At 42.3% G+C, this 15,501-nt stretch overlaps 1 protein-coding gene across 2 annotated transcripts in view; it reads left to right on the top strand.

Moving 5' to 3' along the window:
- iqgap2 (IQ motif containing GTPase activating protein 2) overlaps positions 1–15,501 on the top strand; it is a 416,923-nt gene that overhangs the window by 1,082 nt on the left and 400,340 nt on the right. Inside the window, exon 1 of one of the 2 annotated variants that reach the window (XM_068029496.1) lies at positions 680–953. The exons of the other annotated variant lie outside the window; for it this stretch is intronic. Within the exon in view, the coding sequence (XP_067885597.1) occupies positions 884–953 (70 nt within the window). The 5' untranslated portion in view covers positions 680–883. Of the gene's footprint in view, positions 1–679; positions 954–15,501 lie in introns of those variants that run through there. 2 annotated transcript variants of the gene reach the window in all.

The following is a 15,501-nucleotide window of genomic DNA, read 5'->3' as shown; positions in this document are numbered from 1 at the left end:
TCATAAATAAAGGTGTGCACAAACTTTACCGACTTTAAGGAAACGTCCAGCTTTTTTGAATGGGGTGGGGAGTTGACATTGCCAAACCAAAAGGGGAAATGACTTTGAACCACCTGTTAACGAGTTTGTATATTGTAAAGCCATCGTTTTCACAGTTTCGTTAGGTGACAAGAGAATAGCAACAATTTTAAGAGTAATGTCCCTCGCTTTCGGGTGACAGAAAGTTAACGTGCAAGAAGTCTTACTACAATTATATAGCGCTTTGGTGAGACCACACCTGGAATATTGTGTAAAGTTTTGGTCACCTAACCCAGGGAAGGATGTACTCGTCTCACCTACTGATTCCTGGGATGAGGGGATTGTTCTATGATTAAGTAGCTTGGTCTATATTCCTTAGAGTTTGGAAGAATGAGATGATCTAATTGAAACATAAAATTCTTCAGGGCTTGACAGGGTAGCAGCTTTGAGAATGTTCCCTCTGACCCTCCTGCAGTCTGTGCCACCCACCGTCCTGAATTGGATGAAAAACACAGGCAGCTGGTTAATTGGCCGCTTCCCTTCAGATCGTGCAAGCAGATGGACTGCTGACATGGGTGCAGTTGGGACCTGGAAATAGTCCCAATGCCCCTGAATTTTATAAATCAGGAAGATTTCGGCCAAAGTGTCAGAATAAGGGGTCGACTGTTAGGACTGAGATGAGAAATTTCTTCATGCAAAGGATTATGAATCTTTGGATATCTCTACTGTAGAGAGCTGTGGATGCTCAGTTGTTGAGTACATTCAAGTCAGAGATGGACAGAGTTTTGGATACTAAGGGAATCGGAATATGGAGTTAGTGTGGGAAGGTGCAGCTGAGGGCAAAGATCAGCCATGAGCTTATTGAATGGTGGAGCAGGCTCGAGGGGCCAAATGGCCTCCGCCTATTTCTTGTGTTATATATTTGTATGTTTATGGTAAGGGTTAAATAAGAGCATAGCCCTCTTGGGCTGTCTACTCATCTAAATGTTGTTTGTTTAGGCAGTTAAAACTAAATAATTTGGAAAACATTTGTTTTGCACACTTTGGACTTTACTCCTGGATTTTGACATGCTGATGTCAGCACACACCAATTTTTCTGGTAGTTTGTGTTTTGCCTGTGATTTAAGACTGTCAAACATGTTTTTAATGTTTTACCTAATTGAAAATATTTTAGTCAATGTACGCATATAACATTTAGCGATCTGTCAAGGTTCTTGATCATTATTCTTCTCTGCTGTATTCCAGCTACACAGATGTGCAGTTTTGTTAATTATTTATGGACCTCAGTGAACAAACTATAGGAAGAGTACTGATGAATGGTCACTGACCTGAAATGTTAACTCTGCTTCTATCTCCACAGATGCTGCCAGACCTGCTGAGTAGTTCCAGCATTTCTTGGTTTTTATTATAGGGAGAGCTATGTTTTGATTACCTATTTTAGTGGATAAAAGTTGGTACTGATATAATCAAGTTTCTTGACCCCATGTCACTTAAAGTTTAAAATTGTCATTAGACTTTTCCAAATAATTTATTACTGTTATGTTTATAATTTCTGATCAAAGCAAAGGATACTGACCTGTGATAAACAACAACTTGCATTTATATGTAATAAAATGGCCCAAGGTGCTTCACAGGAGCATTGTAAAACAAAATATGACACTGAGCCACATAAGGAGATATTAAGATGACCAAAGACTTGGTCAAAGGTAGTTTTTAAGACGTGTCTTAAAGAAGGAAGTTGAGGTTGGGAGAGAATTCCAGAGCTTAGGGCCTAGGCAACTGAAGGTCAAGCAATGAAGGTCAGCAACCACAGGAGTGATAGGTGAACAGGCCTTGGTGAGAGTTAAGACAGGCAGCAGAGTTTTGGATAACTTCAAGTTTACAAATGGTAGAATGTGGGAGACCAATAAGGTGTGCATTGGAATAGCGAAGTCTAGAGGTAACAAAGGTATGAGTGAGGGTTTCAGCAGCAAATGAGCTGAGACGGGGTGAAGTTGGGTGATGTGGTGGCACAAATGTGTGGTTGGAAGCTCATCTCAGAGTCAAATATAACACTAGGGTTTCAGACAGACAGGTTTAGTCTCAGACTGTTGCCAAGGAAAGGGATGGCGTTAGTAGCTAGGGAATGGAGTTTGGAGCAGGGACAGAAAACAATGGCCTCAGTCTTCCCAATGTTTGATTGAAGGAAATTTTCTGTTCTTCCAGTACTGGATGTTGGATAAGCAGTCTGATAATCTACCAGCAGTGGAGGATTCGACAGTGGTGGTAGAGCTGGGTGTCGTCAGCATACATGTGAAAAGTAACTATTTTTGGATGATGTTGCCAAGGGGCAGCTAATAGATGAGCAATAGGTGGAGACCAAGGATAAATCCTTTGGAGACACAGAGGTAATGGTGTAGGAAGAGAAGGCATTGTATAATCTTTGTGCAGGAAAATTCTGAGCCTCCAGCACTGATCAGTGTTGACATAGGAATCAGCGATGTGACGATTGAAGTTGGTGAGTTAAAATTTCAATCTTGTGTCTTTTTTTGAGGGTTGCAGAGGCATAAAAACTGGTGTGCTAATGGATAAGACAACTGATATCAGGAATTGGGGAGTTTAGTGACATTGGAACGTTAGTCTTTGCATAAGACTTTGGAGTGATTGGTTGAATGAATGAACAGACTGTGCCCTTTACAGCTGAGGCTTTTATTATGATACTTCTGCAATGTTCACAACTATCTTAGCATTGTGGAAGGAAATGATTGTGCCAATTAACAGATTTCAGTATGAACTTTTTATCAGGTGAATGTTTTTGCACCAGTTAATATTTATGCATATTTGTGTTGGTAATTGTAGATCTTAAAACACTGACTAGATAGAATGATTTTAATTTCAAAAGGTGCATATTTTTGTCAGTTTTGTGTATATTGTTTGTCAAATTTTGAGTTTTATATTTCAAATGTCTGCACTGCAAATGCTGACTTGTTAATTATTCTTCTGTTTCAGTTCAGTTGGATACTGAAACATAAAGACCAGATAAATAACAGGCCAATGCTTGGTCTTTTTGAGTTAGCTGAATTTCAGCTGGTGGAGTAGTTTGTGATGCTGCTCCAAATAGGGGAATGAATCATTGTTATCTGCTGCAGACTGCACTTTTATGGAAGCATGATGAGGACAGGACCTGTCTTCGGTGTGACTCCACTATGGTCGAATACCCTGTTGACATTACTGTCAGTGCTCATATGGGAATCAAGGCAACTTGGAGGAGATGTGTGTGATTGTACCCTAGCAGGGAGATGACTTCTAAGGGAAGTGAGGAGGCAAATAACATAACGTTGCTTGAATCTATTTTCCTTCAACTGGTGCCTTTCACTGACAACCTTGTCCTTGGTTGAAGGCATCTGAATTCGATATCAACATTACATGACATGGATCACTTGCAATGACAGACATTCACAAACGTGTTGGCATTGTTTGCAGATTATCCACAGTTTCTATAGTTGTATTGCCTCTGTCAAGCTTAGCAAGAAGTCCTGTTGGGAACATAGTGTACGCTATAAAAATGTGTCTGAGTTCTCTTGATCCTCCAGGCAAAAAGTTCCAAGTTCCAGCCCATTGAGGATGCAATTCAGGTCAAGTGGAGAATTGATCATTGGTTAGAGTTGTTCTCAGAAATAGTCCGCAATGAAGCCCAGGTGGAGTTGTTTGAATTTAATTCCAATGCTTGTGAATTTGTATTGAGGACCAGAGCTTATCCCAGCTCCTCCAGTTTAAGGCACATGAACTATTTGACCTCTGTGTTCTATGGTCCTTTATTAATGCTGCAGCTAATAAAACTAAGACATCAATCTTTTTTTTCCTTCATGGAAATCAACAATTGACATTGACTTGTTTCAGTGATTGCACTGGCACCAGCTAATGTTGGTGAGTCATCCCACCTACTTTATTAGTAAAAGATCAACTTGAAATTGGAGCTAGAAATGACTCCCTCCAAGTTAACTCGAGTTGGCCTGGATCCTGTTCAAGTTTTATTTGACGCATTATCACCTTTAGGTTAGGCCTTTATCGCCCACTGAAACTTGTATCTAGGTGGGACGTCATCCTTGATTTGTAATTGCTTGAACTTTAGAGGTTTTACTATCCTTTTATCGATTGGAGCATGATAGGGTGTGCATGAAGTTGCTAGTACCAGCCTGTCTGAGATTGTGGCACCTCACTCCGATAAGTGTTTATCCTAATTAAGAGCATTGACTAGACAGATGCAAGATTGGCATCTGAGTTGAGAGAAGCTGGAAACTTCAATGAAACAAGGAAAGTTTCAAAATACAGATGTCTAGGTCCTCCCTTTGTTATGGACAGACGAGAGATGATAGGAATAGCTCCCCCTTTTTGCCTCTAGACTGACAAAAGACAGCATTTTAAGAGTGTTTTAACTCCTTAGCGCTTTTATTGTCAGGAACAGACAAAGGACAGGTTTTTCTGGTAAGAAAGTTAAATATTTATTGTTAAACACCTGAATATACGCAACTACACCCACACTCTCTCTCTCATACAGACACACACAAGAAAGTCTTGCGATTATAAAAAGTAGTATGCGTTTAGGTCTTACGATTTCAAGAGTTCTTTCTCTGTTACATTTGCTTTTCTCTGGGATGAAGATTTGAAACGATGCATGTATTGCAAGGGGCTGCATAAACCATCAGAGCTCCAAGCTGCTCGCATGCGCGAATGGTCTCCTGCTCTCTAAGATGCTGCGCATGTGTATCCTACGTCTTGCCAGGACTAATTGGCGCATGCGCAGGAAAATGTCATCGCGTAACGCCAGTGTCATCGAGGGCTGAATGGGGCACTTTGAGGCCGGAGCTCGATCCCCGCTACTTGCTCCCCGCAACTCAGCTACTTGCTTCCCCCTGCTCAGCTACTCTCTCCTGCCCCACTGGTGGCTCTTACCACCCCACCCCCGGCTCCAGGTCTCGATGCTTTCTCCCCCTCCTCCCCACCAGCTGCTTGCTCCAGACCTTGCCACTGGGGAACAATTGGCGGAGGGGAAGTGGGTGGGAAGCAGTGGCGAGGTCTGGATCGAGCGGCTGGGGGGGCTGGTGGGGGAACGGCGAGGCCAGAATGGGTGCTTAAGGGAAGGCGGCCAGCGGTGAGAAGGCAGGCACAGGAGGGACCAATAGAGGGATTTTTGAGTTGAAGTTGTTTCTCTGTGATAAATTGAGCAGCGCCATCATTTATCCTGGCAGCTGCCTTAGCGTTGCAGACAGTGACGCTTCAGTGGAAGAGACTGCATTTGCGCATGTACTAGTACTGTGCAACCTAGTGGTTGTGTTGTCAGCAAATGCAGCCACTTTTTAATTCATTGGAGAAATGCAGTCAGATCACAGGAAGGATCGTTTGCATTTTAATGACTTCGCCAAGGCTTGTCCAGACATGAAAAGTAGCTCAGGATTCTTGCAGTTGTGTATATTAGCAGGAAAGAAAAGGTCATCTGACCTCGCCACACCATTTTGTTCTACTGAAAAGTGTCTGCTTTATAAGCTTATATTTATAGTTCATAGGTTCGTATTGCATGAGCGTGACACCTTGAATTTTCAAATTAACCCTTGTGTTTCATGATCATTAGCATTCTTCATGACTGGCATGCTCCTCCTGCAAATAGATTTTTTTCTTTTTGTTCATGGGATATGAGTGTCATTACCAAGACCAGCATTTGTTGACCATTCCTAATTGCCCTTGGGAAGGTGGTGCTGAGCCACCACCTTGAACTGCTGCAGTCTATGTGATGTAGATATACCAACAGTGCAGTTAGGAAGGGAGTTCCAAGTTTTTGACCCAGTGACAGTGAAGGAACGGCGATTATGTTTCCAAGTTAGGACGGTGTGTGACTTGGAGGGGGAACTTGTAAGTCGTGATGCTTCCCATGCATCTACTACTCTTGTCCTTTTAGTTGCTAGCTGCCGCAGGTTTGGAAGGAGCCTTGGTTAATTGCTGTAGAGCATCTTTACAGATGAAGGTTCCAAGCCTAGTCCTTTTGGAGGTATTCTGAAGTTGACAACGAGCTGTTTCCTTGGTATTGGATACAAAATTAGTTCATGTAGTTGTCCCTTGAGATGAGCTTTATCCAAGAAATGCAACATGGTCCCTGAGATGGAGGGGTATCACCTTTCATTTGTCTAATCTATGCACTTATTGAAGACGCTGAACTTTGAGCGTGTTGACATTAGCTCATCCTTCAGTTGCCCCAGCTTATGAAAAATCCAAACAATGTCCAACAAATATGAACACAGACTGTACAAATATTTCCCATATCCTGCAGACAGATTTGAGTTATAACAAATTTGTTTATCAATGAACAATATTGCATTAATTTGAATTGCAATGCCACAATAGAGATATGAAACCATTGACAAAAGAGCCATTTATTCCTAACTTGTGTGCATCGCCAACATTCTGAAATTTATCAAATGAGTGTTTTTTTTATCTGCTTGACTTTTTCAGTGAGTGCAAAATGTCATGGTGGACTTGTTGAGCAGAAGTTTAGATTGCCCAGAGACGTCTCATTATGTTTGGATCTGGGATGTTATCCTGCAAAAGATCTTCTACAGGCATATTAACAGTAAAAGGATTGTCAGAGGAGTGATGGGGCCAATTAGGGATCAAAATAGAGATCTCTTGGTTGGAGGCAGAGGCATGGCTGAAGTACTAAATGTGTACTTTGCATCAGTTTTTACTAAGGAAGAGGACTTTGCTGGGATACTGGATGAGCAAAATATAGAGGAGGGACTAGAAAGACTGGCAGTACTTAAAGTTGATAAGTCACCTGGTCTGGATGGAAAACATCCTAAGTTGTTGAGTGAAGTATGGGTAGAAATTGCAGAGGTTCTGGACACAATCTTCCACTGTCAGATCCAGGGGTGGTGCCAAAGGACTGAAGGATTGCAAATGTTGCACACTTGTTCAAGTAAAAAAGGGAGAAGGCTAAACTTGGCCATTACAAGTCAAGCAGTTTAACTTTTAGAAACAATAGTCTGGAAGATAATTAACAGCCGTTAAGAGAAGCTTGGGCTAATAAAGGAGAGCCTGCACAGATTTGTTGAGGGCAAATCATGTTTGACTGACAGTTTTTTTTGATGAAGTGAGAGAGGGTGGATGAGGGCAGTGCAGTTGATGTGCCTATGACCTATAAAATGTGTTTGATAAGGTAACACATTAGGCTTGTTCACAAAATTGAATTTCATGGGATAAAAGGGGCAGTAGCAGCATGGATACAAAATTGACTGACGGACAGGAAACAGTTATGGTAAATGGCTGTTTTTCAAACTGGAGGGAGGTATAGGGTGCAGTTTCCCAATCTTAAGTACTAGGACCACTGCTGTTTTTGATATGCATTATTGGTCTTGGGTACAGGGCATAATTTCAAAATTTGCAGATGACCTGAAACTTCGAAGTGTAGTAAACGGTGAAGAAGATAGTAATATACTTCAAGAGAACATTGACAAGTTGGTGGAATGGGCAGGCACATGGCAGATGAAAATCAATGCAGAAAAGTGTGAGGTGATGCATCTTGGTAGGAAGAATGAGGAGAGACAAAACATGATAAATGGTACAATTTTGAAGGGCGAGCATGAAGTGGGTATAAATCTTGATATAAATCTTGCCGAGGGTTTAGTACCTTGCTTGGGGTTTAATTACTGTTTTCAGAAAACCAATTGGTGAGCAGCTAAAAGCTTTCAAATTCATAAAAGTCACTTTGCAAATCAAATTTCTTCCAAGACTTGCACTGCTTATTTCAGCTTGTGTGCTTAATAAGCTTTGTATTTTGGTACATCCTTTTTATTCTGTGATGTTGCATTTGTCGGATCGCATCAAATATTCTTGCTAAAAGTTTTTTTTATTCTTTCGTGGGGTGTGGGCATTGCTGGCTGGGCAAACATTTATTGCACATCCCTAATTGACCTTGAGAAGGTGGTGGTGAGCTGCCCTTGAAACGCTGCGGTCCCTTGGGATGTAGGTGCACAGACAATGCTGTTAGGGAGGGAGTTCCAGGATTTTGACCCAGTGACAGTGAAGGAACTTTGATATAGTTCCAAGTCAGGATGGTGTGTGACTTGGAGGGGAACTTACAGGTGGTGATGTTTCCATGTATTTGCTGCCCTTGTCCTTCTAGGTGGTAGAGGTCGAGGGTTTGGAAGGTGCTGTTGAAGGAGCCTTGGTGAGTTGCTGCAGTGCATCTTGTAGATGGTACACACCGTTGTCACTGTGCGGTGGTAGAAGGAGTGAATGTTGAAGGTGGTGGATGGGGTGCCAATTAAGTGGGCTTCTTTGTCCTGGATGGTGTTGAGCTTCTTGTTTTGGGGCTGCACTCATCCAGGCAAGTGGAGAGTATTCCATCACACTCCTGTCTTGTGCCTTGTAGATGGTGGACAGGCATTGGGAAGACAGGAGGTGAGTTACTTGCTGCAGAATTCCCAGCCTCTGACCTGCTCTTGTGGCAACAACATTTATGTGGTGGGTCCAGTTCAGTTTCTGGTCAGTGGTGACCCCAGGATGTTAATCGTGGGGGATTCAGCGATCATAATGCCATTGAACATCAAGGGGAGAAGGTTAGATTCTCTTGTTTGAGCTGGTCGTTGCCAGGCACTTGTGTGGCTTGAATGTTACTTGCCACTTATCAGCCCAAGCCTGAATGTTGTCCAGGTCTTGCTGCATCTGGCCACGGGCTGCTTCAGTATCTGAGGAGTTGTGAATGATGCTGAACATTGTGCAACCATCAGCAATTATCCCCACTTCTGACCTTATGATTGAAGGAAGGTCACTGACGAAGCAGCTGAAGATGGTTGGGCCTAGGACACTATGCAGAGGACCTCCTGCAAAGATGTCCTGGGACTGAGATGATTGACCTCCAACAACCACAACCATCTTCCTTTGTGCTAGGTATTACTCCAACCAGAGGAGAGTTTTCCCTCTGATCCCTATTGACTCCAGTTTTGCTAGGGCTCCTTGATGCCATACTTGGTCAAATGCTGCCCTGCTGTCAATGACAGTTACTCTCACCTCACCTCCAGAGTTCAGCTCTTTTATCCATGTTTGGCCCAACACTGTAATGAGGTCAGGAGCTGAGTGGCCCTGGCGGAACCCAAACTGAGTGTCAGTGAGCGGATTATTGCTGAGCCAGTGGTCCTGGGACATTGGGACTGGCTCTGGGGGAGATGGGGTCTGTACAGGACGGGTGTGTTGCACCTGAACAGAGCTGGGACTGAGTTCCTTGTGGGACGTTTTGCTAGTGCTGTTGGGAAGGGTTTAAACTAGTTTGGCAGGGGGATGGGGACCTGAGGGTAGACTCAGCTGGGACAAAATCAGAAATTAAAATGGAAGGTGGAAAATTAACGGAGGAGTCTGGAAGACAGAGGAAATGAGGGTTAGAAAATTAAAAAAAAAAAGTTTCAGTACTCTATTTTGATGCAAGGAGTATAGCAAATAAAGTAGATGAGCTGAGGGCACAGATAGACACGTGGCAGTATGATATCATAGCTATTGTAGAAACATGGTTTAAGGAGGGACAGGAATGGTAGCTTAACGTTCCTGGTTACAGGGTTTTCAGATGCGATAGGGAGGGGGATAAGAACGGAGCGGGAGTTGCAATTTTGGTCAAGGAAACTATTACAGCTGTGAGGAGGGATGATATGTTGGAAGGTTCATCAAATGAGGCCATACGGATTGAGCTAAGGAACAAAAAAGGGGCAATCACACTGGGAGTGTACTATAGACCCCCAAACAGTCAGAAGGAGATAGAAGAGCAGATATGTAGGCAAATCTCTGAGAAGTACAAGAACAATAGGGCAGTAATAGGGGATTTTAATTACTCCAATATTAACTGGGATAGTTTTAGCGTGAAATAATTGAGGGAGCAGAATTCTTGAGGTGCATTCAGGAGAACTTCTTTGGTCAATATGTAGCAAATCCAACAAGAGAGGATGAATTTTAGACTTAGTTTTAGGAAATGAAGCTGGGCAGGTGGAAGGAGTGGCAGTCGGAGAGCAGTTTGCTGGTAGTGATCATAATTCAGTCAGTTTTAATATAATTATGGAAAAGGACAGATAGAACAGGAGTTAGAGTTCTCAAATGAGGTAAGACAAATTTTACTGAACTGAGGAGTAACTTAGCGAAAGTGTACTGCAAACAGTTACTTGAAGGTAAATCAGTGTCAAGGCAGTGGGAGGCATTCAAAGGAGAGATTCAAGGGGTTCAGGGTAAACATATTCCCACAAAGAAAAAGGGTGAGACGGCCAAATCTAGAGCCCCATGGATGTCAAGGAGCTTGCAGGGTAAGCTAAGGCAGAAAAGGAAAGCTTATGTCTGACACCGAAAACTCAATACTACAGAAAGCCGAGAGGAATATAGAAGGTGGAGGGGTGAAATCAAAAAGGAAATTAGGAAAACAAAGAGAGGGTATGAAAGAATATTGGCAAGCAAAATAAAGGTGAACCCAAAGAGATTTTATTAATACGTTAAGAGGATAACTAAGGAGAGAGTAGGCCCCATAAAAGACCAAAAAGATAACGTGTAGGAGCAGAAGATATTGATATGGTTCTTAATGAATACTTTGCATCTGTCTTCACAAAAGAGGGGGACAGTGCAGATTTCGTTAAGGAGGAAGTGTGTGAAGTATTGGATGTGATAAACATAGGGAGAGAGGAAGTATTAATGGGATTAGCATCCTTGAAAGTTGATAAATCACCAGGGCCGGATGAAATGTATCCTAGGCTGTTAAAAGAAGCAAGAGAGGAAATAGCAGATGGTATGACCATTTTCCAGTCCTCACTAGATAAGGTGTGGTGCCGGACAATTGGAGAATCGCTAACGTTGTACCTCTGTTTAAAAAGGGAGCTGAAGGATACACTGAATAATTACAGGTCAGTCAGTCTAACCTCAGTAGTGGGCAAATTACTGGAATCTATTCTGAGAGACTGGATAAACTGTCACTTAGAAAGGCACAGGTTAATCAAGGATAGTCAGCATTGATTTGTTAAGGGAAGATCTTGTTTGATCAACTTGATCGAATGTTTTGAAGAAGTAACAAGGAAGATAGATGAGGGTAGTGCAGTTGATGTGGTCTACATGGATTTTAGCAAGGCTTTTGACAAGGTCCCACATGGCAGACCTTTTAAAAATATAAAATCCCATGGGATCCAGGGAGGTGGGTACAAAATTGGCTTGGTGGCGGGAAACAAAGGGTAATTGTTGACGGCTGTTTTAGCGACTGGAGGTCTGTTTCCAGTGGCGTTCGGCAGGGCTCAGTACTGGGTCCCCTGCTTTTTGTGGTGTATATTAATGATTTGGACGTAAATGTAGGGGGCATGATCAAGAGGTTTGCAGGCGACACAAAGATTGGCCGTGTGGTAGATAGCGAGGAGGATAGCTGTAGGCTGCAGGAAGATATTGATGGTCTGGTCAGATGGGCAGAAAAGTGGCAAATGGAATTCAACCTGGAGAAGTGTGAGGTGATGCATTTGGGGAGGTCAAACAAGGCAAAAGAATACACGATTAATGGGAAAATACTGAAGTGTAGAGGAAGTAAGGTGCCTTGGCGTGAATGTCCACAGATCCCTGAAGGTAGCAGGACAGATTGATGAGGTGGTTAAGAAGGCATATGAAATCATTTCCTTTTACTAGCTGAGGTATAGAATACAAGAGCAGGCAGGTTATGCTGGAACTGTATTGATTAGGCCACAACTTGAGTACTGTGTGCAGTTCTGATCACCTCATTACAGAAAGGATGTAATTGCACTAGAGAGGGTACAGGGGAGATTTATGAAGATGTTGCCAGGACTGGAAAAATGCAGCTGGAAGGAAAGATTGTTGCCCCCTACACCATGAACGTTTATTTTCTGCAATAACCTTTGATGTGCCACCTTACCAAATGCTTTCTGGAAATCCAAGTACAATACATCCACCATTTCCCCTCATCCACAGCATATGTAACTCCCTCAAAGACCTCCAATAAATTGGTTAAACATGATTTCCCTTTTACAAAACCATGTTAACATTGCCTGATTACCTTCAATTTTTCTAAATGCCCTGCTATAATGTCTTTAATAATAGTTTCTCACTTTTTCCCTAAGACAGATGTTAAGCTAACTGGCCTGTAGTTTCCTGCTTTCTGTCTCCTTTTTTGAATAAAGGAGTTACATTCGCTATTTTCCAGTCGAACGGAACCTTCCTCGAATCGAGGGAATTTTGGAAAATTAGAACTAATGCATCAACTATCTCGCTAGCCACTTCTTTCAAGATCCTAGGTTGAAGTCCATCAGGACCTGGGGATTTGTCAGCCTGCAGCTCCAACAATTTGCTCAGTACTACTTCCCTGATTGCAATTTTCTCGAGTTCCTCCCTCCCTTCCATTTCCTGACTTGCAGCTAATTCTGGGATGTTACTTGTATCCTCTATAGTGAAGACCAATGCAAAGTACCTGTTCAAATCATCTGCCATCTCCTTTTATCCATTATTAATTCCCCAGACTCACTTTCTATAAGATCAACGCTCACTTTGTTAATTCTTTTTTAAAATATCTATAGAAACTCTTACTATCTGTCTTTATATTTCTAGCTAGCTTTCTCTCATACTCTAATTTTACCTTCCTTATCTATCTTTTGGTCATTCTTTTCTTTTTTTTTTAGTGTTCTGTCCAATTTTCTGATCTGCCATCCATCTTTGCGCAATTATAGGCTTTTTCTTTAAGTTTGATGCTATCTTTAACTGTTTTAGTTAACCACGGATGGCGGGTCTCCCCCTTGGAATTTTTCTTTCTCGTTGAAATGTATCTATTCTGTGTATTCTGAAATATCCCCTTAAATGTCTGCCACTGCATCTCTATTGACCTATCCCTTAACCTAATTTGCCAGTTTACTTTAGCTAGCTCTGCTTTCATTCCTTCATAATTGCCCTTGAAGTTACAGAATCACAGAGTTGTTACAGTGCATAAGGAGGCTATTTGGCCCATTGTGTCCACACCAGCTCTCTGAAAGAGCAATTCATTTAGTGCCATCCCCCCCACCTTCTCCCCGTAACCCACATGTTCTTCCTTTTCATATAACAGTCTCATTCCCTTTTGAATGCTTCAGTTAAACCTGCCTCCACAACATTCTCAAGTAGTGCGTTCCATACCTCAACCTTTCCTCATGTCACTTTTTCTTCTCCGCCTAACTACTTTAAATCTGTGCCCTCTTGTTCTCGATCCTTTCACGAGTGGGAACAGTTTCTCCCTCTCTACTCTGTTCAGACCCTCATGATTTTGAATTCCTCTATCAAATCCCCCCTCAGCCTTCTCTTCAAGGAAAACAGTTCTAACGTCTCCAATCTGTCTTTGTAACTGAAGCTCCTCATCCTGGAACCATTCTCATGAATCTTTTCTGTACACTCTCCAGTGCCCTCCCATCTTTCTTAAAGTGCCGCGCCCAGAACTAGACACACTACTCCAGCTGAGGCTGAACTAGTGTCTTATACAAGTTCAGCATAACCTCCTTGCTCTTGTACTCTATGCCCCTATTAATAAAGCCCAGGATACTTTTTTGCTTTAACTGCTCTCTCAACCTGTCCTTCCACCTTCAATGACTTATGTACATATACACCCAGGTCCTGCTGCTCCTGCACCCCCTTTAGAATTGTACCCTTTATTTTTGATTAGATTAGAGATACAGCACTGAAACAGGCCCTTCGGCCCACCGAGTCTGTGCCGAACATCAACCACCCATTTATACTAATCCTACACCAATCCCATATTCCTACCAAACATCCCCACCTGTCCCTATGTTTCCCTACCACCTACCTATACTAGTGACAATTTATAATGGCCAATTTACCTATCAACCTGCAAGTCTTTTGGCTTATGGGAGGAAACCGGAGCACCCGGAGAAAACCCACGCAGACACAGGGAGAACTTGCAAACTCCACACAGGCAGTACCCGGAATTGAACCCAGGTCCCTGGAGCTGTGAGGCTGCAGTGCTAACCACTGCGCCACTGTGCTGCCCTTTATATTGTCTCTCCATGTTCTTCCTACCAAAATGAATCACTTCACATTTCTCTGCATTGAACTTTATCTGTCACCTGTCTGCCTGTTCCTCCAACTTGTCTGTCCTTTTGAAGTTCTACACTATCCTCCTCACCGTTCACAATGTTTCCAAGTTTTGTATCATCCGCAATCTTTGAAATTGTGCTCTGTACACCAAGGTCTAGGTCATTTAATATATACCAGGAAAAGCAAGCATCCCAACGCTGACCTCTGGGGTACTGCACTTCAAACCTTCCTCCAGCCCGAAAAACATCCATTAACCACTACTTTGTTTTCTATCACTCAGCCAATTCTGTATCCATGTCGCTACCGTCCTTTTTATTCCATGAGCTATAACTTTGCACACAAGTCTGTTATGTAGCACTGTATCAAATACTTTTTGAAAGTCCATGTACACCACATCAACTGCATTGCCCTCATCAACCTTCTTTCTTACCTCAACAAAAAACTCCCAGTAAGTTAGTTAAACATGATTTTCCCTTAAGAAATCCATGCTGGCTTTCTTTAATTAACTCTCATTTGTCCATGTGCTTGAACCCACAACCTTCTATTTCAGAGGTGTATCTGCTGCTGACTCTTGAGCTGAGGCTGACCAGACTGAGTTAACTACTTCTGCTGCAGTCTTCATGTTTTTATTGCAGTTTATTCTCTATTTACCTACCTACCTCAAGTTTTTTTTCCCGTGACTTAGAACTTTTTATTGTCTGATTTGGTGTCAACTTGGTTCCTTTATTCAAAAAGGGAGGGAGTCAGAAAGCAGGAAACTATAGGCTGGTTAGCTTAACATCTGTGTTAGGGAAAATATTAGAAGCTATTAATAAAGACATTGTAGCAGGGCACTTAGAAAAATTGAAGGTAATTAGGCAGAGTCCACGTGGTTTTGGAAAAGGCAAATCGTGTTTAACCAATTTATTGGAGTTCTTTAAGGGAGTTACATGTGCTGTGGATGAAGGGAAACTGGTGGATGTATTGTACTTAGATTTCCAGAAGGCATTTGATAAGGTGCCACATCAAAGGTTATTACAAAAAATAAAAGCTCAAGGTGTAGGGGATAACTTGTTGGCATGGATAGAAGATTGGCTAGCTAACAGGAAACAGAGTAGACATAAATGGGTCACTTTCTGGTTGGCAAGATGTAACAAGTGAACATAGGAACAGGAGTAAGCCATTCAGCCCCTCGAGCCTGTCCCGCCATTCAGTGAGATCATGGCTGATCCGCAGCATAACTCCATATACCTGCCATTTGCCCATATACCTTAATATCTTTGCTTAACAAAAATCTATCTCAGATTTAAAATTAACAACTGTTCTAGCTTCAACTGCTGTTTGTGGGAGAGAGTTCCAAACCTCTGCCACCCACCAGGGATCTGTGCTCTGCCCTCAACTTTTTACAATTTATATAAATGACTTAGATGAAGGGACTGAAGG

This window comes from Heterodontus francisci, chromosome 4 (genome assembly GCF_036365525.1).
Source record: "Heterodontus francisci isolate sHetFra1 chromosome 4, sHetFra1.hap1, whole genome shotgun sequence".
In the NCBI taxonomy this organism is placed as follows: domain Eukaryota; kingdom Metazoa; phylum Chordata; class Chondrichthyes; order Heterodontiformes; family Heterodontidae; genus Heterodontus; species Heterodontus francisci.
The sequence above is the reverse complement of the archived record's forward strand: the minus strand, read 5'-3'. Positions and strand labels throughout refer to the sequence as shown.